At 35.6% G+C, this 27223-nt stretch overlaps 1 protein-coding gene across 8 annotated transcripts in view; it reads right to left on the bottom strand.

Moving 5' to 3' along the window:
* Positions 1–27223, bottom strand: part of TCF12 (transcription factor 12) — a 364983-nt gene that overhangs the window by 176298 nt on the left and 161462 nt on the right. For all 8 annotated transcript variants that reach the window (XM_008016475.3, XM_038010019.2, XM_008016474.3 and 5 more), the window contains one exon: positions 17532–17634. In XM_008016475.3, coding sequence (XP_008014666.3) covers positions 17532–17634 — 103 coding nt within the window. The remainder of the gene's footprint in view (positions 1–17531; positions 17635–27223) is intronic.

Here is a 27223-nt window from a genome sequence, read left to right as displayed (position 1 = left end):
GGGTTTTGTGGAACTAGACAGAAAGCAGCAACCTTCATTACTACTCTTGCATTATTTTCTTCCTGTACCCAAAAAATCTCAGCTTCTCCAATTAAAAGCAAACTTTCAACCAAATTTATATGAGCAAGTCAGAGAAAATAAGTAATGAGCACCATGGAAAGAGGACTCCAGTTTCTCAACTGGCAAAGCATTTGTTTAGATTCTGTATTAAAAATGCTAATGTGATACACATTAGGTCAGAACCTATTAATACAAGCCAAAAAGATTCAGTGTGATAATTTCACACTATCTGTGTCACTAATCTATTCTGCCAGTGCTTTCAAGGCAAAAGCATGGTTCTTTTCCCCTACCCTAGTATATTTAAAAAAGAATTCCTTAAAATTAAAAAATCTTAATACTCAGATAAACAAATATTCATTTTTTAGCCTACCTTGATCACGTTAATTAAATCTTTCTTATTGTGTGCTTTATTGACCCTTAGAACCATTATCTTTCAAGGTAGTCAATTATGACACTAATCAGATATATTATACATTGTAATGCTATCATGAAAATGCATGCTGAGAAAAGTGTATCTTTACAACTTGCTGGGTAATTTAGGAGTCATTTTTACTTTTTCCAAATTTCTACTTTGCTCTCCTATGACATTAAATGATCTACACACTCTCTCATTAGAAATATTAGAACTATTTGTGTCTTCAATTAAAATATTTCATCTATCATATACAGCTCAATAGCAATTCTAACCACTTTAATTTGTTCCCTGACAACGCTTTCTAGATACCTTACGTGTTCATTTGCATTAAGTAGGAAATCTTTATGGCTGACTTAATACAACTGTGATTTATGGTAATACATAAATGATTTAGATAAGAATATTTAATGACATTTTAAAAATCCCTCAACATTTTTATGAAGATAGAAAGTCAACTTAAGCTACCTTTGACAAGTTCCATGCATTTTAAAATATACAATAGTATCCATCTCAACAAAAACCTAAAATACTATATGCAACAATAGGTTAAGATAAATAATCTCAACTAGTCAGTTAATGGCTAACCTAGGCCATAGGTTCAAGTTAACTAACTATAAGAACAAATTAAAATCTCTGATATTAAGACAAGAAACAGAAATTCGAATACTCATAGAAAAAGGATAAATAAAATACAAGGAATTTCAAAATTCTTTAAATGCCACATAAATTGATATCCTATTTACAATATTAACAATTATCATTATTGTGCAGACTTCTAACTGCCTTATGGGAAATAAGAAGTAAGTATTTTTTTAAAGACTGGATGTCTCATTCCCTTCCTAAAACAGGATCTCAGTACCTTTACAACAGTTGACATCTTAGCCCTTTTAGCTTTCCCCAGCGGACTCCACACACTGAGGCACAGCTAGAAATGCCCAGAGAAAGAAGACCTACTGGGGAAAATTGTACTCTGCTTAGCTTTGCATGCATCAGTGGGCTTCACAGTGGATAAATATATCCTACAGCCAGATTAACTGACACACTGAAGCAAAAAGGGAAATTTGAGATTTAGCCACTTCATCCTAAACCTCTTTTTAAGCAAGTGGTGGTTTATTTTTACTTCAGATTTCACATATACAAGAAAACAAACAAAAAAACACCTGTCCCAAGGACCCATCCACACAAATACTAATCATTTGAAAAATATTTCTGAAAACTTTAAATTTATAATGCGCCATAGTTTATTATGATTTTAAAAGAGCCATGATTATAGTTTTTGTGTTGTGGACAACAAAATTTTTGACAACACAGAGGAAAGTATATTTTCATCTGTTATTGGCTCTTTGTACACATTTTTAAAAAAATAGAACTTTTAAACAAATTGAGGACAATTTTAACCAATTAAGTAGAATCTTTAAAAACCCAGAGGGAAGTTATGAATTAGCTCACTGACATTTTTCTCAACTCCATTTCCAAGAACCCACTCCTACCCCCAACAATGTCCCTCACCCCCACACCAAGAGCCTCCAATCCAAGCCAGATCTCTAAGGAATTGTTTGCCTACAACACCCAACCCTGGGGACCACCAGAACAACCTCACCCACATTCTCAAACTCTCCTTGTAGAGCCAGTTTCTTCTGGCTAATAGAAAACTGAAATTGTGTAAGAGTTTCCTAAGTAGTATTATCATTTTAGGGGAGAAAAAGGGACTCTTCAGATTTGATTGAGATTAAAAAAGACAGTCAAAACCTAATCCTCAAACCCCACTTCTTACCCAGTAAACATGAGGACAAACCCAGATATAATTTGTTTCTGTGTCTTTCTGTCTATCTTGCTCTAGGGTTGGGGGTAGGGGAAGAAGAAAGGTGACAGGGATCAGCCCTAGGTAAAATTTTATCACTAAAGAATTAACTCTGAGATGTTCCAATATTTTCCTCCTATACTGCCTTTCCCTTACCCCAGACATCAATATGTCTTCTTACTAAGATGTTTTATATAAGTACTTAATTATGAAATACAGATTATCTTGATTTTTGAATATTCTCAAGTTGTTGATGGTCTTTGATGCTTCCCATTTCCTACTGCCCAAAGGTACAAGAGTGCTATGCACTCAAGGGAAAGGACTAAATGTTGACCAAAAAGTTCTTCTCACTTGCTAATATCACTCATTAGAATTGTAGTTTCCTAAAAATAAAAATCCAAAAATATTCTTGACTTAGAAATTCATGGATCTTCAGTATGTATGTATTTTATTTATTTAGAGACAGACTCTGTCACCAGGCAGGAGTGCAATGGCATAATCATGGCTCACTGCAGTCTTTACTTCCTGGGCTTACGCAATTCTCCAACCTCAGCCACTGGAGTAGCTAGGACAACAGGCATGCACCACCAACCCAGCTAATTTCTTAAAATTTTATTATTATTATTATTATTACTATTTTGTAGAGACAAGGTCTCTTTAGGTTACCCAGACTGGTCTTGAACTCTGGGCTCAAGTGATCCTCCTGCCTCTGAAAGTGCTGGGATTACAGGTGTGAGCCACCACACCTGGCCAGTGAACCTATACTGACACATCATTATCACCCAAAGTTTATAGTTTACATTAGGGTTCACTCTTGGTATTGTATATTCTATTGGTTTGAAAAAGCACAGATTTCTTGTATATTCTTTCAGAGATACTCTAGCCAAACACGAAAGTGCCTACTATTTTTTAATTAAATTTTTTATTTTGGAATAATTTTACATTTATAAAAAAGTGTCAGTTAGTACAGAAAATTCCCATATACTTTTCATCCAGTTTCCCCTACATCTTACATAACCATGCAACATTTGTCAAAACTAAGAAATTAACATTAGAGCATTACTATTAACTAAACTCAAGACTTTATTAGAATTTCACTGTTTTTTCCACCTATGTAATTTTTCTGTTCCAAGATCCAATCCAAGATACCACATTGCATTTAGATATGTATCATTTCTAACACAAATCAGAACAAGCTTCTCTGCACTTAGCCTTTTTTACTTAATGTATCTCAGAGATCTTTCTATCAGCACCTAAGGATATGACTCTGACGGCTGTGTAATATGTCATGTATGGATATGGAGTAATTATTTACTTAACCTTTTCTCTAATTTCTGGTTGCTTTGGTCCTAGAAAGGAATTGTTGCTGTCTCCCATGTGATCTGCTTTTTATCCCTATGCTGACAGTAATCAACCACTTTTTAAATACCCCTTATAATGAACCTAACAACTCATATTTATGGAACACTTTATAGTTTATGAAGTGGCCACAATGTTCAATCCAACAGTCCTGTAAACTTACACTGATGTCCCCATTTTGCAAGTGAAAAAAATAAGACTCCAAGTGACTTGTTCAAGAGCATAAATAAAGACCAAACCAGGGTTTCTCATTAAAAACTTTTCGAGATCAGCCTGGCCAACTTGGTGAATCCCTGTTTCTACTAAAAATACAAATATTAGCTGGGTGTGGGATGCACGCCTATAATCCTAGCTATAACGCACGCCTATAATTTGGGAGGCTGAGGCAGGAGAATCACTTGAACCTGGGAGGTAAGGTTGCAGTGAGCAAAGATCACACACGCCACTGCACTCCAGCCTAGGTGACACAGTGAAACTCTTTGTAAAAAAACACCACCACCACCACAAAAACAACTTTACATAATTATGCAGGTACAATGAGGCACACACAAAGGTTTAAAGACATGTTCCCTCACCAGGGAGCTGCAATTTAACTGGAAAATCAAGTTTATAGGAACGTTAAGAGAGAAACATACAAGGCAGTATCTATTAAGGATATTCATACAAAAAGAAGAACTTGTGTTAGAATTTGAAAGCTAAACAACATATATGCGTTAGGAAGATAAAGACCAGCAAGACTGGTCGGGCACAGTGGCTCCCGCCTGTAATCCCAGCACTTTGGGAGGCCAATGCAGGTGGATCATTTGAGGTCAGGAGTTCAAAGCCAGCCTGGCCAATATGGTGAAACCCCATCTCTACTAAAAGTACAAAAATTAGCTGGGTATAGTGGTGGGTGCCTGTAATCCCAGCTACTCGGGAGGCTGAGGCAGGAGAACTGCTTGAACCTGGGAGGCGGAGGTTGCAGTGAGCAGAAATCATGCCACTGCACTCCAGCCTACATGACAAAGTGAGACTCCATCTCAGAGAAACACCAAACCAAACCAAACAAAACACCAAAGACCAGCAAGATAGGTGAGAAAGGAGGAGGGATAGGGAAGAATGCCTAAATCCTGCTCAAAGGAGAATAAGGAGATCACTCAGACCAAGTAAAACCTAAACAAAATAAAGATTTATGGCCGGACGCAGTGGCTCATGCCTGTAATCCCAGCACTTTGGCAAGCTAAGGCCATCAGATCACCTGAGATCAGGAGTTTGAGACCAGCCTGGCCAATGTGACAAAACCCCATCTCTTCTAAAAGTAGAAAAATTAGCCGGGTGTGGTGGTGTGCACCTGTAGTCCCAGCTACTCGGGAGGCTGAGGCAGCAGAATCACTTGAACCTGGGAGATGGAGGTTGTGGTGAGCCCCTATCGTGCCACTGCACTCTACCCTGGGCAACAGAAAAAGACTCCATCTCAAAAAAAAAAAAAAAAAAAAAAAAAAAGTTTTGTTCTTGTGGCTCCACACAGGGAATCCTGCTGAAGAACCAATGTGCTTAGTGTATCATGACAACTGTCTTATTAAGCCTCCCAAGAAAAGTCTGTCAATAATATTTTTGGATTTTGTGGCTAAACATTTTTTCCCTTCCTCTTATCTTCCAATTCTGTTACGAGATAGTCTTATTTAAGTATTTTTTTCTGTATAAACATAATACATGCTCACCGTGAAAGTATAGTATATTTTCAGATATACGGTGTATCTCATGACACTAACTTCCAATCAGACCAATGTAAATTTTTTGATATTATTATTTAGATTTTATTATCTACACATATTGCAGTAACACATTACTCTGCCTTTCCACTATGAAATACTGTATAAAAATCCTATCACAAAATACTATTTTGAAAAGTAAGTGGGGTTTTTTTTTTTTTTTGGAGACAGAGTCTTGCTCTGTCACCCAGGCTGAAATGCAGTGGTGCAATTTTGGTTCACTGCAACATCCGTCTCCTGGGTTCAAGCAATTCTCCCTCCTCAGGCTCCTGAGTAGCTGGGATTACAGGCTCCAACCACCACACCCAGCTAATTTCTTTTTGTATTTTTAATAGAGACCAGGTTTTACCATGTTAGCCAGGCTGGTCTCAAACTTCTGACCTCAAGTTATCCACCTCTCCCAGCCTGAAAGGTAAGTTTTAATGAGTGCAATGTTATTCATCATATGACCATATTATAACTTAATTAGTCCCATATTGGGTGATGTTAGTTTTTCTTTACAAAATACTGTGTGTGGCAAACATTGTTGCATACACATCTTTATGTGTATTTTCAATCACTTCCTTGGGTTAAATCTCATTGTGGTGGAGCTAAGACACAATGTCTTCTTTTATTGGGTATAAAAATTCATTTTCATAACTGCGTTTGGGACTGTTCTCTTTATACAATTTGCATTTAACTTTTCCAAATGTACATCTGAAAAGTAGCTGGGACCACAGCAGGTGCCACTGCACCTGGCTAATGTTTCAAAAAATGTTTTGTAGAGACAGGGTCCCAGTTAAACCCTTAAGACAGAAGACAGCCTTAAGGTGAAAGTGAATAGCATATAATAACCAAAAAATTCCTCAAACCCTAACCATTAATCACTGTACATGAAATTTTTAAATTCTGTATTTTATAAACTGCATCAAAATCCATAATTTACATTTATCTTACAAAAATTACTTATACACAGCCTAGAAAATGCTGTATTTTTATTGCACATATACTTTGGGGAGATTCTCATATGTTGGACAGTACAGTACTGCCCAACAGTACACTTTTTTCATTACTGTGCTATTCTCACACTATCCTCTCATCATAGATTCCCTCGATAGATTCTTTGCAGCTGTTCTCTGAAGGCTTCTCTCTACATTAGGCTGCTCAATAGAGATGCAACTGCCCAACTGCCACACCTCTATTAAGCAGCCTAATTTTCACCTTTTCCTCTTCCAATGTAGTAGTACACTAAAGCTACAATCTTATATTGCTATCTTGAGAAGGAGGGTTTTTCTAAAAGATTTCTGATTATAGAAAACTAAGGGAAACAAAGGATTTCAGAGGGAGAAAAATCTGACATTTGCCTAGAAATCTGCCCATATCATATTTGAAAGCAAAACAGAAAAACAACTCACCTAATTGGTAACTTACCATTCTGTATAGAGGCAGTATAGCTCCTCAAACTTTAGTGTAATTCACCACTACAACCACCAACCACTGTGTCTGAATTTGTTTTTTAAATAAAAAAGAAAAAACCTGGTACTTTCTATAAAATTTCACGTATATAACTTTTTTTTTTTTTTTTTTTTTTTAAAGACTCTTGCTCTGTTACCCAAGCTGGAGTGCAGTGATATGATCTTGGCTAACTGCAACCTCCGCCTCCTGGGTTCAAGTGATTCTTCTGTCTCAGCCTCTCTAGTAGCTGGAATTACAGGTGCGCGTCACGACACCCAGCTAATTTTGTTAGTAGAGACAGGGCTTTGCCATGTTGACCAAACTGGTCTTGAACTCCTGACCTCAGGGTAATCCACTTGCCACAGCCTCCCGAAGTGCTGGGGATTACAGGCATGAGCCACCACGCCTGGCCATATATAACTTATTAACTCTTCAACACATTGGCAGAGTTACTACTATTTAAAGTATTTTTGTTAAATTATCTAGAGCAAGACTGGCAAATGTAGTGTATGGAACAAATTCAGGCCACCAACTGTTATTTTTATAGCCCCAAATCAATGATATCTAAGTACTTACATAGCTATTTAAACATGTAAGTAGTTACATGTTTATGGCTTAGTTCATAAGCCATGAATTATATGTTTATGGCCTAGTTCATTGATTATCATTGATTTTGGTATCCTGGACCACAGACCTTAGACTATTTTCTATCTGGCTCTTTGTGTACAGTTTGCTAATCCCTAATCTCAGGGACAAGCGTGGAAAAGTATGTAAGAGAAATTAATAAAATTTAAAATTAACTATACATTTACTAATTGATTTAATTTGCTGTGAAGTGGCCTAGTAATGTACTCCCATTTAATTGTGACTCCCTAAAAATTTCATGGAACTTAGAAATGTGATAATCCTCCAGAGGTATACTCAAACTAAAAAACAAAAATGTAATGCAAGAATGACTGTGGAACCACCAAACCATACCACGTATATGGAAATACCCAAAGAAACATTTTTCAAGATAAAGAAGTATTTAAAAACTCATCCTCATATATGTGTGTGTGTGTGGGTGCATATGCACGTGTGTGTGTATCAGAAAGTCCTGAAATACAGGTAGAATGGCAAGTTCTAGTGTTCACAGAAACCTAAAATCAGGGGCCAGGCATGGTGGCTTATGCTTGTAATCGTAGCTCTGTGAGAGGCCAAGTCTGGAGGATCGCTTGAACCTAAGAGTTCAAGACCAGCCTGAGCAGCGCAGCAAGACCGTGTCTCTACAAAGAATAATTTTTAAAAAATTAGCTGGGTGTGGTGGCACACACCTGTAGTCCCAGTTACTTAGGAGGCTGAATGGGGGGATCACTTGAGCCTGGGAAGTTGGGGCTGCAGTAAGCCATAGATGTGTCACTGCACTCCAGTCTGGGCAACAGAGCAAGATTCTGTCTCAAAAAACAAAAATCAAAAAAACCAAAAACCACCACCCACCAGAAAAAGCCCCTCTAAAATCTAAAATCACAAATAAAAACAACATATACCAAACTGGAAGTCACAAAAACCATGAATTATGAAAGGCAAAGGCTGAATTTTCCAGGAAAAAAAAGAAGCTGAGATGTGGATATAAGGAGGTTACAAAAATGGTGAACTGACACTCAAAATAGGCAACTGTTTTATGTGGCTTCACATAAAACGTGAGGCTTATTCAACTACAGCAATGTAGTAAAAAACCTATACAACTAAAGGATCAGAATGTAATGGAAACCTTCAAACAATAGTAATATTTGTACAGTTTAAACCAAAGCAATTCAGTATATGCTTTCAAATTTTTTTAAAAAATTAATTTGATGGCTAATTAAAACTTATATAAATACTATGGCCACTAATCAAGCTACTGTTAATTTTTCACTTTGAAAGAGGCCCTAGAGTTTTCAGGGTACGGGTAGTACCAGTAATACCTTCCCCTACTTCTATTCTTTATGACATATTATTTATCCAGTTCAAACATCTATGAGAATTTTAATATGAAAGCATTTATTTTACATAAAACATTCTGAAAGCCTTTATTAAATGATGAAGGCAGCATCTTTACTATAAGAAGTGAGTCTGGGCCAGGTATAGTGGCTCATGTCTATGAGCACTTTGGAAGGCCAAGACAGGAGGATCACTTAAACCTAGGAGTTCAAGACCAACCTGGCCAAGACAGCAAGACCTCATCTTTATTTAAAACAAAAAAAAAAAACAAAAAAAAAAAAAAGAAGAAGAAGTGAATCTGAAATGTTACCACATAGGAGGCATGATCTGTTAATGTTGTTCTAGGACTTTTCTTAAATCAAAACAGTGTCCCAAATTCTCAACTGCGTGCTATGGTGTGCTTCTGAAATTCTATGCATACAGCAGAACTGTCAAGCTACAAAAGCTCCTTAAAAGCAATCTTTCTCTTATTCTCTAGTGACCAAGTAGCCACAGCCCCTGTCATCCACCTCACTACAGGCAAAACTCAGAACATCTCTGGTTAAGAGTTCACGTTCACTTGGCTAGAACTAGACACAAACAATGGGATGATTCAAAGAAGAATCATTTATCAGATCTATGCAACTGGCCCACTGTAAAACAATAAGGATCCATAAAGATGACTACTGATCATAGACAATGCACACCCAAGTGACAATGAGGAAATGCATTGGATAAACAAACAACAGTAAAGGTGGTCTGCTTCATTTAAATCTTTGGAGTTTGCAAGGACACACAATTAAGCCAATGCTGTGAGCTCATGAAAAAATCCATTAGACCAGATAACTTAAAAAAAAAAGAAAACAAAACTCTGTGAAATATCCTCTATAGATAGTACGGCAGTCTCAAGCCAGAGTCAATCGCTTTGATCAATCTTCTGTTGAATATCCCATAATATATAAACAGAACAAATCCACTGTAAGTTGAATACTATGCAAAAGACTGAAGACTTGGTGAGGTCCATGAAAAAGGTGTTAAGGAGTCATTTAATCAAATATAAAGTCATTAATGGATTAGGATCTGAGTTAGAAACAGTGGGTTGATAACTAAGGAGAAAAAGCAACAAGATTCAAATGTGAAATATAAGACATATATTATTACCATATAAATTTTCTGAGAAAAACATGCCAAAAAAATCAGCAACTAATTCTTTGTTTACTCTAAGACCTAGTTCACTTTTTAATATTATATTAATTTTAATTTTTGAAATAGTTTTTAAAAATTCAAACAAAACATTTTTTTCCCTGTATTTTCTGAAATCCTGGTTACTCTTTCAAGTAATTCATTCTAGGATGAATTACCCATAGATAAGAGGGATCTGAGTCCATACAGGACTACTCTGGAAAGTGTGGAACCTCTTTCAAACTAAGGCGTTAGTATTACTTTGGTCTCTTTCAGACTGGGTAGAAAAGAAGCCTTCAGGTCATCTCTGGCTCACAGAAACAGCTTCAGCTTCAAAGAATGGCTATCAAAATTCATTCTAACCATAGAAAGAGAACTGCTTTTTAGGCTGTAGAGGCAGGGCAGGGGCATGGAAAAGGTGATACTGCCAGGAACAGGATGTTATAAATTAAATGCACATGCCCACTGAAAGAAAACATTCCATACCACTAAGGAATAAGGTATCTTACAATATAATATAGCAACCAGGGAGCAATCTGGAAATATTGGAGTGAGGGATCTAGAGAAGGAGAGACCAGAACACTGTATTCTCACCTTTTCCCATTTCTCACATCCCCTATTCTTGGCCCAATTTGCCTCTCCAGTTCTTATTCTTTCAACAAAACATTTGTAAGGTGAAAGAGGGAGGCCTGATGACCTTGTTTAAGCCCCTAGGTTCCCCATGCTCCAAATCAATCTACTCCTAGCCTTCTTAGATAAATGGGTTAATAAACACCACTTTTTGTTTCACCCAGTTTAAGTTAGGTTCTGTCACTTATAACAGAAAGAGTGCTGACTGGAATAAATGCGACCCACAATAAAACTTTTCCTTATCACCTCTGGTTGTGCCTGAATGTAATCTCTTCTGAATGTCTGTAAGAATTTATTCGTATCACTGACATTCTGCCATGTATATTAATTATTGAAATTCTTATCCCTCTATCACACTAAAATAATAAAGTCTGAAAAGATAGACTGAATATTATTCACTTTAATATTCTACCATTCTACCACACAGTACTTTCCTCTGTAAAAGGCAGAAAAGGCAGAAAAAGAGCACGGTAAAGGCAGAAAAAAAAAATGGATGAATGAATACATGAAAAAGATGGAGGAAGGTATTCAACAACTCAGACTGGTTAATGAGAGTTAAGCAGTAGTCAAAGAAAGAAAAAGCAGAGCTATAATGCAAAAAAAGGTAGCAAATGAAACAAATGGTTGAACATGAGAAGTTAAAAAAAGGGGAAAAAAAAGCAACGTAGAAGAAAGGGACTGTGTACTAATTAGAATCAAGAGGGTCAAGGCCATGTTTCTTTTTCTGTTTTGTTTGTTTGTTTTTTAGAGATGGAGTCTTGCTCTGTCATCCAGGGTGGAGTGCAGTGGCGCGATCTCGGCTCATTGCAACCTCTGTCTCCCTCATTCCAGCAATTCTCCTGCCTCAGCCTCACAAACGGCTGGGATTACAAGCGTGCGCCACCATGCCTGGCTGGTTTTTTGTTTGTTTGTTTGTTTGTTTTTGTATTTTTAGTAGAGATGGGGTTTCATCACGTTGGTCAGGCCGGTCTCGAACTCCTGACCTCAGGTGATCCTACAGCGAGCCATTGTGCCTGGTCAGGGCCATGTTTCAAACTAACGAGTCATTTCATTTTTCTTGGCTTTAGTGCCTTCAATTGTATCTAGGCTCCTTTCATTCAAGTTTCTCTTGGTGCCAACATTTTGTGTTTGTCAGTACAGCCAAAGGTCAGAGAACGTAGATCAATGAATATACAATCATATTCTTTCATGTAACTTAGGGTTAATAAAACAGTAGAAAAAGTAAAAGGCCTCATCCTTATGAAATACTATCAAATCAGATACTATTTCCCTTAAACACTTCATAATCATTTTCAATATCTCATCTAGTGAAGAAATTTCAAGTACATCAAACTTACACATTTTTTTTTTTTTTTTTTTTTTTTAAAGACAGGGTTGGATCTATCGCCCAGGCTGGAGTACAGTGAAGTGATCTAGCTCACTGTAACCTCCACCTCCTTGGCTCAAGCAATCTTCCCTCCTCAGCCTCCCAGGTAGCTGGGACCAAAGGCATGTGCCACCATGCCTGGCTAATTTTTTGTAGAGACAGGGTTTTACCATATTGCTCACGGTGGTCTTAAACTCCTGGGCTCAAGCAATACTCCTGGCTTGGCCTCCCAAAGTGCTGGGAATGTGAGTCACCCCGCTCAGCCAAAATCGTTACTTTTGAGGGCAGGGTTGTATTACCCTTTGATAGTCTGAAAATGGTGACTCTACATATTTTGTAACTCTAGGAGATTTCAGAATTTTTCATAGGTTATAGAGCAAGCAGTATCAAGTTTACAAAATAATTTTCTTTGAAATTTGGTTGAGGTACCAGATATATGGAAAAATAGTGTACCTGGGATTAAATTCCCAGACAAATCCACTGAAACCTATGTAATCTACAATGAAATGGAAATAAAACATAGAAGTTTTACCAGAGGGGCCTTTTAAGTTCTGAGATACAGAAGGTGGAGTTAAGCAAAGACATTCCAGCAGCAATGCAAAGACACTTGGTTTGCTTATAAGTCAAATGCTTATAAGCAGAGGTTTGACAATAATATACTTGAGCAAATAGATCCAACCTGTTAAATGAGTTAACATGCCTAAAATAAGTTTCAACAATATATACAGTCTGCCCTCTATCTGTGGGTTCCACATCTGTGAAATCAATCAACCACAATTTGAAAATATTCAGGGGAAAAAAATGGATGGTTGCATCTATGCTGATGTATACAGACATTTTTTTCCTTGTCATTATGCCCTAAACAATACAACGTAAGAACTATTTACACAGCAATTACATTGTGTTAGGTATTATATGTAAGTTATAGATGATTTAAAGTATATAGGAGGATGTGCGTGGGTTATATGCAAAAACTATACCATTTTATATATACAAGGGACTTGAGCATCAGGGGACCCAATCCCTCACAGATACTAAGGGATGACTGTATAGCAATTCTATTAACATCACGCTATTTTACTTTTCAGAGATCTTTCATGATCTTTTTTTTTCCCTTAAAAAACCAGAAACATTTCCCAGTGTCCCATGGAAAACTAGTTTCTCAGAAGCTAATGATGCTTTTTACAGAAAGCCTTCTGTGCCTAATGTGATTTTGGGGTGTAGGAAGCTAAACAAAGTTAAATCAGCTTCTTTTTTCAGAGTCTTTAACATTCCAAAGAACAATCTGAATTTCTAAGAGGGAACAACTGACACAAAATGGTGTCCAAAGTTATTTCACTGTGGAACCGTGACTTTTTTCCACAGTCATCCCTCAAGATCAGTGTCTCCATAATTATGGTTTAATAAAATGCTGCGCTAGTAAAAAACCTGAGATATGAAGAAAGAACAGGTATCTTAAACACCTAAACAGTGTGGCCTAATGGAAACAGCATTTAACTAAGAGTTAGGAGATACAAGTTCTACATTTAGTTTTGACATTTACTGGCTTTGTGACCTCAGAAAGAAACACTTAATTGTCCTCTGCCTTAGTTTTAATCATTTGCAAAATAGCAATTATGATTCTAGTTGCAGCCTTTTTCAGGGTTGAATAAAAGTTATTAAATTTATGAGATTATGGAATTGTAAAATTCTAGAGCTGTATAAGACCTCTGAAAATTCTCAGCATTACCTTATCAGAAAGGCAATGATTATTTTCAGAATCTAGATTAAAATCCACACCTCCTAACTCTCAGCCCTGCAATTTCCCCTGTACCACCACATACTACATTCACACCTGAAAAGAAAAATTGTTAACAAACCATCTCTAGAGGCAAAATAGGGTCTCAGAAAGGAACACAATTAAGGGTCTCAGAAAACAAGCAAAAGCGAAGATAATCTTACACCTTAAGTCTGCCTTTTATCACATATAGACATACATACATCCTAAAATAAGTAAAGCTTATAAACAAGTAGGGATAAAAAGATAATAGTAGTTTATTACACAATCACTTGGGGATGGAAGGCAGGTAATTCTGTGAGAATAATTTGTTTCTAAGTTCAACCAGTAAACTGATCCTGCCATCATCAAAAATATGACTAATTATGAATAGGTAAAGGAAAACAAATATTACTGAAATTAACGAGAGAATCAAGGGTGGAGAAATGGACCAGAGCCGGAAGAAGCTTGAGATAGACAAGGCTACTTGGTGATAGTAGACTTGAACTGACCATGGGATTCACTGCTATGGTCAAAGCTTTTCATCTAGTTGTAATATTACAGAGTACAGAACTGCTTGAGGCTAATTACCTAGTGATGTGTCAAAAAGATGTACTTATTTCACTTGAAACATAAGAAAAGCCCTCTTTCCCATATTGACATATCCACAGGAGAATTCTGCAATTCATAAAAGAAACATTAACTGATTCAGCATAAAACACTTCAAAATATCTACATGAATATATAAACACACCTTCTGTCGCAAATAGTTCATTACTGAATTGTTATCAACCCTTGTTAGACAAAATTTCTCATTTTTGCAATGTACAAAATCATTAAAGTGCCTGGAAGCTCTATCACAGAAGACAGTGGTGCTTTATAATCCACAACTTCTTCAGGCAAATGTGCTTATGGCTGAACATAATACTCAAAATAACAACATTCCCTAGACGTACAATCCCTCCCCTACTTAATGGTGTTTTTATATGTTGACAGCAACATGAAATGTTACTGCTTTCCTATTAGTTTTAACTGTTTCTGAACATTCATCATTCACAGCACCACTCTCAACTGTTACCTGTAGAGATGATTGGGTATCAACAGTTTCAAATGCTTCGAATACTACCATACACATCTCAGCAGAACTTTAACAATTTAGGTTTTTCAGCCAGAAACTCCCTTAAATTATCAAACAGCCAGAAAAGTCAGTCTATACATTGTAACTCTACATATTGCTATAAACCCACATGTTTGGGTGTCAGTTCAATTACTTCAGCTCATATCGAGTTGGACTGCCCTGTTGCTATATGGAACTGCATTGTGATTTAAGAGACATTCATTTCCAAAAGCAAGCTATTGTTGTGCAGATTGTTTACACTGTTGTTAGACTAAGGTACCTCATTTGATCATTTTTACTGAAAATAAAGATGAGTGAAGTATATCACATATTGCCAATGACCAGTGAATTTCTTTTGAACCTATCTGCTTAATCATTTCAGGGTTCTCTCTCCTTCTTTTATATATAAGTAAGTATTTTTACATTAGGTAGTTAAAACTCACAAATAAAACGTATGGTCTGGGCCAGACATGGTGGCTCATGCCTATAATTGCAACATTTTGGGAGGCTGGGGCAGGAGGATCACTTGAGGCCAGGAGTTCGAAACCAGTCTGGTCAATACAGTGAGGCCTCATCTCTACAAAATAAAAAACAAAAAAAGTAGCTGGAGTTGTGCTATGGAAGGAGGACAGCTTGAGCTCAGGAGTTCAAGGCTGTAGTGAGCCATCATCATGTGACTGCATTCTAGCTTGGGTGACAGAGTGAGACCCTGTCTCGAAAATAAGAAAAGAAAATGTATGGTTTGTATATCTGCATCTGATACAAAGTAGTACCTAAACAATGTAGTTCACATGAATGCAGAATTTTTCATTTGAATTGTTAAGAGATCAATCTACTTACAAATAATTATTTACTTCAAGACTTTTTTTAGATGTTGATTTTATACACAGGGTATGGATGACTATTAAAAGTATTCTAAAAATCATCTGAAAACTAAAGAAACCAACAAGCACATGCTTGTAATTGCTCCAACTGAGAAAATGTTACCTCAAAGTGAATTACAGAAATATTGTTAGTCAACATCTGCTCAGAGCAAGTGACTGACATATATACCTCTTAGTATTCATTTAATTTCCACACTTGTCCTGTACACAATTTTAATCGTCACCTTGGCACAAAGCTGGGCTAATTATGAAATTCCATTGGGCCTAAAAGTCATCTCTATGAGTGAAGAATAAAGGTAAGAACATAAATACAAAAAGAGCAATTTCTGATTTTTTACAGTTCAGAGTTACATTCTCAATTAAGAAAGCTTAGTTTAATCCAAAATTACAAAAACACTGACTTTTACTTGCCCTACTACACTTAATATAAATTAAATCCTACTTGGGGAAAAGTTATACTCCAAAAGGAAATTATTTGGAGTGTTACATTGATTTTACTTTGATGGCAAGCTGAATTGAAACTTTAAAAAATAAATTAGAAAGTTTTCCCTACCCAAATAATTTACTATAAACCTAACTCTGATTTTTTATCTGGAATGATAACACATTTAATACCGTGATTTTCAACACAAGTTTCATTGCTGATTAGATTTTTTTCACTCTTCTGTCACACTCTAATGGTTCTTCTGGCTTCAAACTGTCAACCACCTTAGGCAAAATCCACACTAGACGATCAGACTCTGTCTCCTCAACACTACAGAGAATAAAGGAAACAAAGACTGTGCAAAGCAAATCATTTTACAGAAATTGCAGACCACCAGGATTTGGGATTTGGGTAATCTACTTAGATTAGTATGGCTGTGTCTTAAAAGGATGATTCTAAGATCACAATATAGGTCATGTCCTTAAGAAATAAAATAAGTAATGAAATCAATGTCTATTACACAAACTTTCAATATTTATATGATGCCAATAACTGGTAAAACAGTTATAACTGGTAAAACAGATGAAAGTTTTTGTAATATGCTCAGCCCCAGCATACGCAAGAAAAAAATGTCATAAAACATACAGATTATTTTCAATCAGGTTTTGCAAAAAGGTAAAATATTTACACATTTAAAAAATGGTATTCAAACTGAAAAAAACACGCTTGGGTTTATGATTTTAGACTGAACAACTTTAAACTTTCATTTGAGACAGAGAAGGAGAAAGGAGAGGAGGGGTGTTTTGCAGAGCGTGATTAACCACAAAGATTTTGCCAAAAAATAAAAATCAGGTTTAGATGGTAATTCATACCCTTCTTGAAAGTGCAACTTCACTTCTTCAAACCAAAACTTTTAAAAAGTCCTAGTATGAAGCCAAGTGCTTAAAACAACGCTGCAATATCTAAATGTACTATGTTTTAATCAAATTGTGCCAGGAGAAATACTGTCCAATGCAAGTAAAATCTGCCTAAAATCACTGCTATGTTACATTTTTAATTACAACATAATACAACTGTTAAGAGAAATAGTAACATCACAAATGCCCCTAAAACAATACTTCTCTGCCCCAGAACACATGTAATGCTTGAGGTCACAAAGACATTGTCAAAACTGACAATCAAAACACTGCCACTTCCTTTTTTGACACCAAAATAATAATGCTTTAAGAGAAGACTCCAAATTTTCTGGACATTTGATCCTCAACCTGTGCTGAACAAGAAAAGCCCTAAAAGCTGCTAGAAACTCAAGAACTTTCTTCTAGATACTTACCTGTCCCTCCTGGACAAAGGGATAAAAAATGTCTCTGACCAAAGAAGCTTTGAGAAGACTACTTGCAGAGAATTACCAACTTACCCATCAGATTTGAGTTCATGAAAGGTGTTGGGGACAAGCCTTCATGGGCTCCTAATCGACTGTCGTTCAAGTGATCACTGTAATGAGGGCTGTCTGTAAAACCCTAGGGGGAAAAAAGATCAGAGTATTAAAGAGATTATTTGGCAGTCCCGCTAATTGAGCATAATGACACTCACCTAATTAATATACAGACTTACTTACACATGGCCATCTCTAACCAAGTTTCTTGTTCATTATTTGAAAAGCTAACAGCAGAAGTGCTTCTTTTATTCCTTTTAAGAATTTAATGTCAAAAAACATTTTCTCAATGATCGTAAAGCAAAGTGGGTTTCTATAAATAAACACTAACCATGAGCACCAACGTTTTCAAAGTATCAGCTCTTCTGATGGGATGGGGAGCTATAAGAATTCTGTAAATTATTACTAAAATTACCTCTAAGATTACTTTACATCCAAAGGGAAGTACAATGGATAATTTTTTTAAAAAATGAATTAAGAAAATATATTTCTCAATTGTAATAAATTAGGGAAATGCTTATCTTTATCCTCCTATTCAATCCCTTCCTCCAGACCCTAAAAATAAAGGGTTAGGCAATTACAAGTTTGACTTAAAATACTAAAACTAATCCACAATCAATATGCTAGAAATGAATCCTTTCCCAAATGGCAAATATTCAACAAAAAAGGTCTATTTATACTCATTTTAATACTACTGTAGTATAACAATATATACTCCTACAGAAACCGAGCCATGTAAAAAGGAAAACAATTATTAAAAATAGCTGATTTAAATTACAGCTATTAAATAGCTGAAAGAAATTACAAACACCATAAAAACAATAAAGCTAATGTTACTTTTCACAGTAGCTGTTATTACATTTCTCCTTATAGTTGAAAACATACTTTTTTTAAAGCAAAGGGGAAAAAAGATAAAATTTACAAACAAAAACAAGTGTTACAAAATTACTATGTAATGAAACCTGTACTGGTTCTCAGACTTTTACACACTCTTAAGTACAGCATCACTTCCCAAAATCATATTGTTTCTAAAGAACGCTTTGAACTCTATTAATTAAAACTGCAGGTCATATATATCTCTGCCAATTTAAAACCGACATGGTAAAGACCAAACAAATGTATAAGAAGCCCAAGTAAGAGACAAAACTACGTTGGCTCACAGAAACCAGAAACCATCCAGAATCCCCTGGGACTAAAAAAATCATGAATCACTGAACATTTATCATTACCCAGACTGCAGGCTACCATTTAAGAGGACATTAGTGCGACTGGAACAGGCCTCACTATCTTTGCAGGCATGCTGTCAGTTCAATGAAAGGGCTAGGAATAGAGGGCTAAATAACTGTCAAATCATTACAGTTGCTTATAGATGCATGTCACAACTCCTTCTGCTGTTCTGTTTTAAAACTAATCTTCTGGGAGTGCTAACTCCCAAATAAATCTTTGTTTCATTTTTACATACTTTAGAATTACTGATAGACATGTGACAGACAGACATTCAAGAAGAATCTGGGTGACACTCACAACTTATGACCACAGGTGTTCTCTGGTAACCACAACCGTAAGTCCTGTCTGATACAGCCACATTTAGTAGACCCTATATATGAAATAGGATGGCTCTTAGCTAACGTCACCCCATAGAGTTTACCTTTTTTTTTCTTTTTTGGAGACAGGGCCTTGCTCTGTTGCCCAGGCTGGAGTGCGGTGGCGTGATCACTGCTGACTAGCCTCAACCTCCCGGGCTCAAGTGATCCTCCCACCTCAGCCTCCCGGGAGTAGCTAGAACTATAGTAGTGCACCACCACACCCAACTAATTTTTAAAAAAAATTTAAGAGATGAGGTCTCACTATGTTGCCCAGGCTGGTCTCAAACTCTTGGGCTCAAGAGATCCTCCAGTCTTGGCCTCCCAAAGCGCTGGAATTACAGGCCTGAGCCACCACACCTGACCCACAGAATTTGCTTTTACTACTTAAAATGAATACTAAGTGACAAATCACTATCTCACATACATCTGGATGTTCTCTCTGCCACCCCTCCCACTGTCATTCTTAGGCACACAAAGGAAGGCATCAAAACCTATAAACATACTCACTTAAATATTGTTTGTCATCCTAAAACAATACTACTCTAGAAAAATGCCAATTAAAATGTGCTTGCGGAACAGCTACATTGTTCACACTACATTTGAATGCTAAAGGAGAATGAAAGAGTAATTTTGCATTCTCCCAGTTCTCCTCATTCTTGAACAACAAAAAGTAAAAACACTGCAGTTTTTTTTAAAAAAATTATTTCCTAAAGCACCACTATACAAATATATCTAAGTTTGAAATATATTTATGGTGTCGCTAAATGACTACACATAATTTATTAACTTTGTAAATTACACATAGTATCTTTTACCCTGCTAACCTAACCTTTTTGCTGTTCCCACTGCTAATGACCGGGATTGTCATCGTGCACCAGAAAATAGGAGTCTATAAATTTTTTTCCTCAAATACAAGCAAGAGTTGGACATGAATCCTCAATATGTACTTATTGGGATTATATGCATATACTATTAATCCACATATCAAGTATCAGTAAGGCATAATTTCTCTCATTTAAGGATAAAAATTAGATATTTTCCCCAACACCTTAGAGGTTCAATTTAGCAAAAGCAACTTTGTTTAAAAGTCACTGTCCAAGAGACAAGAAAAGAATAATAGTTCTTCATCTACAGGTGCAAACTGATGCTGGGAGAAGGAACAATAGACTTGCAAAATGTTTGTCACAGTTTTACATTCCATACAACTGTACACCAAAACTTCACTTCAAGGACTGGGGGTAGTTTACTGTTTGGGATTATTCCTGTCATTCCTTTCACACAGTAGTAGTAATACCCACCCAGAGTATAACTTTTGGTGAAACAAGGTGAATAGTTATGAAATAATTCACAAATATTTAAATAAGATTATCACAAGTCATATGTTTAAAATCGGTTCTAGAAATGTACAACTATTAGCATGTCAATGTATCATCTAGTTGACTGATACCTACAGCAGTGCTTTGCAGACTTCAATGTTCTTATCAAACAAGTAGAGATCTTGCTAAAATGCAGATTAACATGCATAAGGTCTTGGGGGTGGGACTTGAGATTCTGAATTTCTAACAAATAGGTGATGCTGATGCTGCTGGCCTACAGACTACACTTCTAGCAGCAAGAACTTAGACAACTTGGAATAAAGATCTCTTTGATAAACACAGAATAAAAAGGTCTAGAAAAGTGACAGCCAGGCACCCCCCCACTGAAACCATATTAAAACACCAGAAGTTTCCAGATAAGTATAAATTAGGCAGAAACCCCACAGTTTAAAGAGAAAAAAAAAAAAAAAAAAAAAAACTACAGCAATTAGAATAGCAAAATGTTTTTATGTATGTATTCATCCATGTAGTTTTAAAAGTAGAAGGCAGCTTAGCTGTCAAATAGAGTCCCAATGAAAGAAATAGGTTAGTTGACTAGGAGTTTAAACTTCTTCTCAAATACCAATAAGCATGGTTGCTCACAGAGCAAAAGGGAAAAATACCATAAACCAGAGCACTCACAGGGCTGACAGAATAGAAGACAACAAAGCAAAATAATGTAGTAACTTCCAACAGGCTGGAGAACACAGGTTGAAGGTAAATGGCCTAAGCGAGTGGTTGCAGTGACAAGAAAAGAACAAAAACCAAGCAAGCAATGGTTAAGTTGGAGCTGGAGTGGATCAACCAATGGGACTGGTAAATGAATGCTATTTCAATTTTAAAATATAAAAGAAGTAAATCAGTGAGATCATTAAATATACAACTATTATGCTGCATATTCTAAATTGATAGCAAGTTACTATGCTAACAAAACGGGTCAAACATGGCTCCCAGGACTCTTAATTAAGATCTTCAATTCTGTTAATAGCCACTAAGGTAAATGAGATTTTTTAAATACATGAGATGATATACATCATGAAGGACAGAGCAATACTATCAGAATTATCTATTACACCAGCCTTTTAGCCACAATATGCTATTGAACACAAAAATATTTCCAAATACAGCCTAAACAATCACTGTTCCCATCTTATAAAAATGGAAAGCACTCGTTATTAATAATTGATAAAATCAGTTGATGCATGGAAAGATTACAAAAACCATTAATTTCTCCACTTAAAAATCTGTCTAAAATTTAGTTGGTAAATCTTAAATAATTCCATCTACGAATGCATAATACTTCACAAAAGCTTTGATACTACAAAATGTGGTCTATAAAGATTTCATACTTTCCTCTATGTTCATTTCCTGATGCAGGAACTTAGAAATGTTAATCTCTGCTACAGTATGACAATAGACCTGAAGTGATCAAAGCAGCTTCCATATTTAAACTAAACAGCACATAATCAAAAAAAAATTTTTTTTTGAGACATGGTCTTGCTGTTGCTTAGGCTGGAATGTAGTGGCATGATCACAGCTCAATGTAGCCTCAATCTCCTGGGCTCAAGCAATCCTCCCACTTCAGCCTCCTGAGTAACTGGGACTACAGGCACACACCATTACAGGCACACACCACCATGTCCAGCCAATATTTTTATTTCTTGTAGAGATAGGGTCTCCTCTGTTGCCAAGGCTAGTCTTGAATTCCTGGGCTCAATAGAACCTCCCATTTTGGCCTCCCAAAATGTGGGCAATCAAATCTTTCGTTGTATCCAAGGTGGGGGGAGGTAGGGAGGGGGGGGAGAGAGAGAGAACACATCTAGTATTATTTATATAATAGTACTCTTATCTGGTTTCTCACCTCAAAAATACAAGAATTTTTTTCTTTTGGTTAATTTTTAAAATGGCTCATTTAAATAATTTATCTCATCCAATTTATAGAGTATCATCACCAGACGATCTTTCCCAGTTCAGAATACACTTACAGTTTTACAAACATATGTTGTTATTTCTTTGTATGAAAATCAGTTTAAAAAAAGAAACTACTGTTTTTAAAATTCTACTAAAAAAAAAATCTTCAATTCTTTTCAATGGCTTTTTTTTTGTAAGGGAGGAAGAGATGCTCTTTGAATAAAGATTACTTTCTCAGGAAAGCTTTCCCTGACCCTAACAAGACCAAATTAGGTGAGCTTATTCTGTGCTCCCACAGCAGTGAGCATTCCATCATTGCATGGCTCCTACTTATTAAAACTGTCTATTTAATTATCCATTTAAACTAAATCATAATTATCTGTTATAACTGCACAGCATAATGTAGTGGATAAATGTGAAATTTTTGGAGCCAGACTGGAAGGTAATTCCATCTTTGGTACATACAAGCTGTGTGTCATGGGGCATATTAAAACTTTCTTAGCTCAGTTTCCTTATCTGTAAAAATGTAGATGATGGTAATAATAATACTTTCGCTTCACAGGTTGTTACAAAAGGACTAAATGAGTTAATATATGTAGCACTTGGAAAAGTTCCTGGCACATAGTAAGCACATAATAAATGCTAGCCATTATTATTATTATTATTATTATTATTATTATTATTATCATCATCATCATCATCATCATCCGAGTTACAGACTATGTCTTACAAATTCTGAGAGTACAGGGACCCTATGTTTTTTTCTTTTTCCCCCAACAATGACATCCTCAAAATGATGCCTGCCACATACATAGCAGATGCTGAATAAATGACAATGACAAAGGGATGGGAGGAGGTTTTAGCTGCTAAATCTTTAAAATGCTGCTGAGTTTTTGATATTATATATGTCCAATCAGTTTCTCCATAGACCTCATGGTAACTATCAGAAAGAAAGGTGGTAAGAAACTAGCTTATCTAACCGGATTGAACAAATACCCACAGGTTTCTGGTATTCAAAGAGTTATAAGATTTCCCACGAATTACTGAAATCTTATAGCCTCTAAGTGGACAAAAGCCAGCAGAATCAGCCAAAACCCATAAGCCATCAGAAAGCTCTGGACAAGGCCTGGATATAAATGAGTGTTTATGCTTCGAAGTGAAATACTAATAAAACAGAAAGTTAAAAAAGTAAGAATAAATGCAGTTTCAAAGAGAGAAAAGTGCTCTTATTGTACTTCTTTACTTATCCCATGATAAATTGCCAACATTAATGTCTAGATAAATAACGTTATACTTTGTAAAACAAATCCTTGAATGTGACTGTCTCTCTCAGTTAAACACAACTATGAAAAACTCAAGTGGGTTGACTTGATCACAACAGTCTGTTACCTGAGACTGGGAATTATGTCTCTAGTTATCACTCACTAGACTCTCACAACGGACAAGCACACTAATGGGCATGCAGTAGGTGACTAATAAAATCTGTTAATGTAATGAATGAATGAAAAATAAACACTACCCCAGTTAATGAATCAGGTCTACATCTGAAAAAGGTACTTAATAGTATTTTAAGATTCTGATATCCTTTAACAGGTCAATACTAATATATAAAAAAATTTCTTAACAGGGAGATGGATTCTGTCATCCAGGTACATAAATTTCTACAGGGCAAGAACTTTTTATTCCTCTTCATAATCCCAAAAGAGACTAGCACAGAATTTTGTGTGTAATGAAGTGCTTAAATTTTTGTTGAGAGGATGAATAATCTCTTCAGGTAACATTTTATGCACGAATGCTAAGTAGTTTTATAGAATTACTCTAATCCAAGGAAGAGCGAGCCTTGAATTGGCCTAGGTAGGAGGAAGAGGAGAATCAAAAACTTTTAGAAATAGAAAGAATATTCAGAAAATATGATGGATACATGAGATGCTGCTTAGCACAAGGGCCAGTATTTTTATAAAATTACCTGTCCTTAAAATCTGTACTATATAGTGTGATATATCTAAACATTTTTTGGAAACAGTTTATTCTAATGTACTGACTTTATACCTGTAAAAGGTTTACTGAAAGATTACATTCACATTAATATACAATTTTATAATATACATTTATAATATACAATATACAATTTTCTCCCTTTGCCTTCTATACATTCTTTATTTCCAAGAAGTATTCTTCTGTGAAATACTAGATAATATTTTTTAAAAGCTAGTCTTTTCGCAGATAGTTCGAGAAGCACTAATGTACATCCTCAGTACTAAAAATGTAGTCCTTAAAATTGACTTTCTGGCAAATTCTGGGACTTTGTTGAAATGCAGAAGCTCTGGCAGAATCCTAGGCCTAGTGAATCCAGAACCTGCATCTTAACAAGATTTACAGGAGATTTATAAACAAAATGAAGTTTGGCAAGAACTGGTTTATATTATCCTGTAAGTCACAGGGCCTGGTACACTGTAAAACAGTATTAGCCCTATTATTTCTTTTTCTAGTACCACTAGCACTACATCAAATCCTAAAGAACTCACATTGTAAAACCACAATTCCACTGTCATGTTCATAAATCTGCCTATCACATACTATATACAACTAGTAAAATTAAGAGTTAAAATATTACTGTCCCCCTCCCAAGAAAATCTCACCTTTTACATAATTTAAAGCTTTTATCTTCTACTACTATAAATCAATGGTATTATCACTGAGCATTTAACTGCTCAGTAAATATTTTTATTATTTCCTGATATTTGTAAAATCAGTTAAAATAAATCAAACATAAGGTACAATATAATTTTATTAAAACCCATGCTTAAGAAGTAACAACTAATTGCAAGAAGAGAGAACATCAGCCAATGAGCAAAACCATGTTCTTACATTCAGAGGATAATATATTTTAAAGTAACTTTAAAATACCAATCCAATATGTTAAATGTTTATTTTATAACAACAGGCTGGAAAAATAGGAGCAAAAAAATACATAATAATGCTTAACTTCTATAAAAATTTATAGAGCTGGTGCGGTCGCTCACACCTGTAATCTCAATACTTTGGGAAGCCAAGGTGGGAGGATCACACTTCAGCCCAGGTGTTCGAGACCAGCCTGGGCAACACAGCGAGACTCTGGTGCTACAAAATACAAGAAAATTAGCCAGATACGGTAGAATACGCCTATAGTCCCAGCTACTTGGAAGGTTGTGGTAGAAGAATCCCTTGAGCCCAGGAGTTGGGGGCTGCAGTGAGACAATATCACGTAACTGCATTCCAGCCTGGGCAACAGAGCCAGAGCTCTTCTCAAAAATTTTTTAAAAATTAAAAACAAATAAAGTTTACAGAAAGAAGACTAGAAAATTAATTATAAAAAGTATTAATATTTTTTCATTTAATTTGCCTATATTTTCCAAAAATTCCTAAAACAATCATTTATTTTTCTAAAAGATATATTATTTCTCAGTTCTTCCTTTAACATGATTAAAATAACATATACCCATTGTAGAAAATAGAGAATGTACAGAAATAGCATCAACTAAGCAGGAAAAAAATCTCTCATTTTATCTCCACTGAAATGCAAACGTCAACAAAATATGACATATTTTCTTTCAACTTTTAAATGTTTCTAAACTAGTCCAGACATATTAAAATGTACATAATAAAAAGCCATATGCCCACGACTCAACAAATAGAACATTACCAGTATAGTTTAAACCCCTATGTAATTATAATTCCCATTAGAAGCAAACACTATCCTAAATTTTTTATCATTTTCACACATTACTTAATACTTTCATTACATATATTATCTAAATGATATATAGCATCATTTTGTATGTTTCTACATAGTATCTTTTTTTCTTTATTCAGTTAACATTCAATATATAAGACTGATGTATGTTGACAATGTGTAGCACTGGTATATACATGTCACTCCTATATAATATTCTACTTACAAACATACCACAATTTATCCAGTTCCCTATTGACATTCAGCTTGCCTCCAATTTCTCCCTATTACAAATAAGGTTGTTATAAACATTTTAGGAATATGTCTCCTTGAACGAATTTATATGAAAGTTTCTCTTGGGATCAATTATCTAAATGTGAAATTACTGGTTTGCAGGGTATGCTCGTGTTCAAATTTACCAGATACTGCCAAACTGTTCTCTAGAATAGAAATATATTATCGTTTGGGGGGAAGTCTCATATCTCTTGCTGCATCATGAAAGCCCCAAACTTATGAAAGGTGGCTTTCAAAATCCCCTTGTAAGTTGTATGTAATTTGTGACACCCTTCCCAAACGATAAAAAGCAAAGCAATCATGATTACATTTCCTTATCAGTTCACTTAACCCTTAGTGTAGCTACATTCTTATCTGAAATAGTTTGGCTTGGGTCCAAACGCAGTCCTTTTCCATAAAAAATGTTCAAGGCACATTTGTTAAATGAGTTAATCTTTGCTAGCCTCCTCAGTTCATCTTAAGTTTCTATAAATAAAGTTGCATACATTACTCCAGGCACCAATAGATTAAAATCTGCAAGAAATACCATATATTTTTAGTTTGTCACTGGTATCCTATCTTGATAGCCAGTGTTGTGTGGACTGTTAAGAGTCATGGCAACAAGGTTGGCTGCTCCTGATTTTTAGATTCTGACCCATGGCCGTAATAATACATAGTTCATGATTAAAATAGTACTGCATTATCTTGGTAGGAACCATTAAGACAGTACTTTTGAATTCTGTTACTAGTCAGGGAAGTTGACCATGAGCCATTTATTTATACTGCCTCTTCCTACCCCATGACTAAAGCCAATTATCTTTAAGGGTAAGTTCCAAT

The sequence above is a fragment of the Chlorocebus sabaeus genome, chromosome 26 (genome assembly GCF_047675955.1).
Source record: "Chlorocebus sabaeus isolate Y175 chromosome 26, mChlSab1.0.hap1, whole genome shotgun sequence".
In the NCBI taxonomy this organism is placed as follows: Eukaryota; Metazoa; Chordata; class Mammalia; order Primates; family Cercopithecidae; genus Chlorocebus; species Chlorocebus sabaeus.
This window is presented reverse-complemented; position numbering and strand designations above follow the sequence as displayed.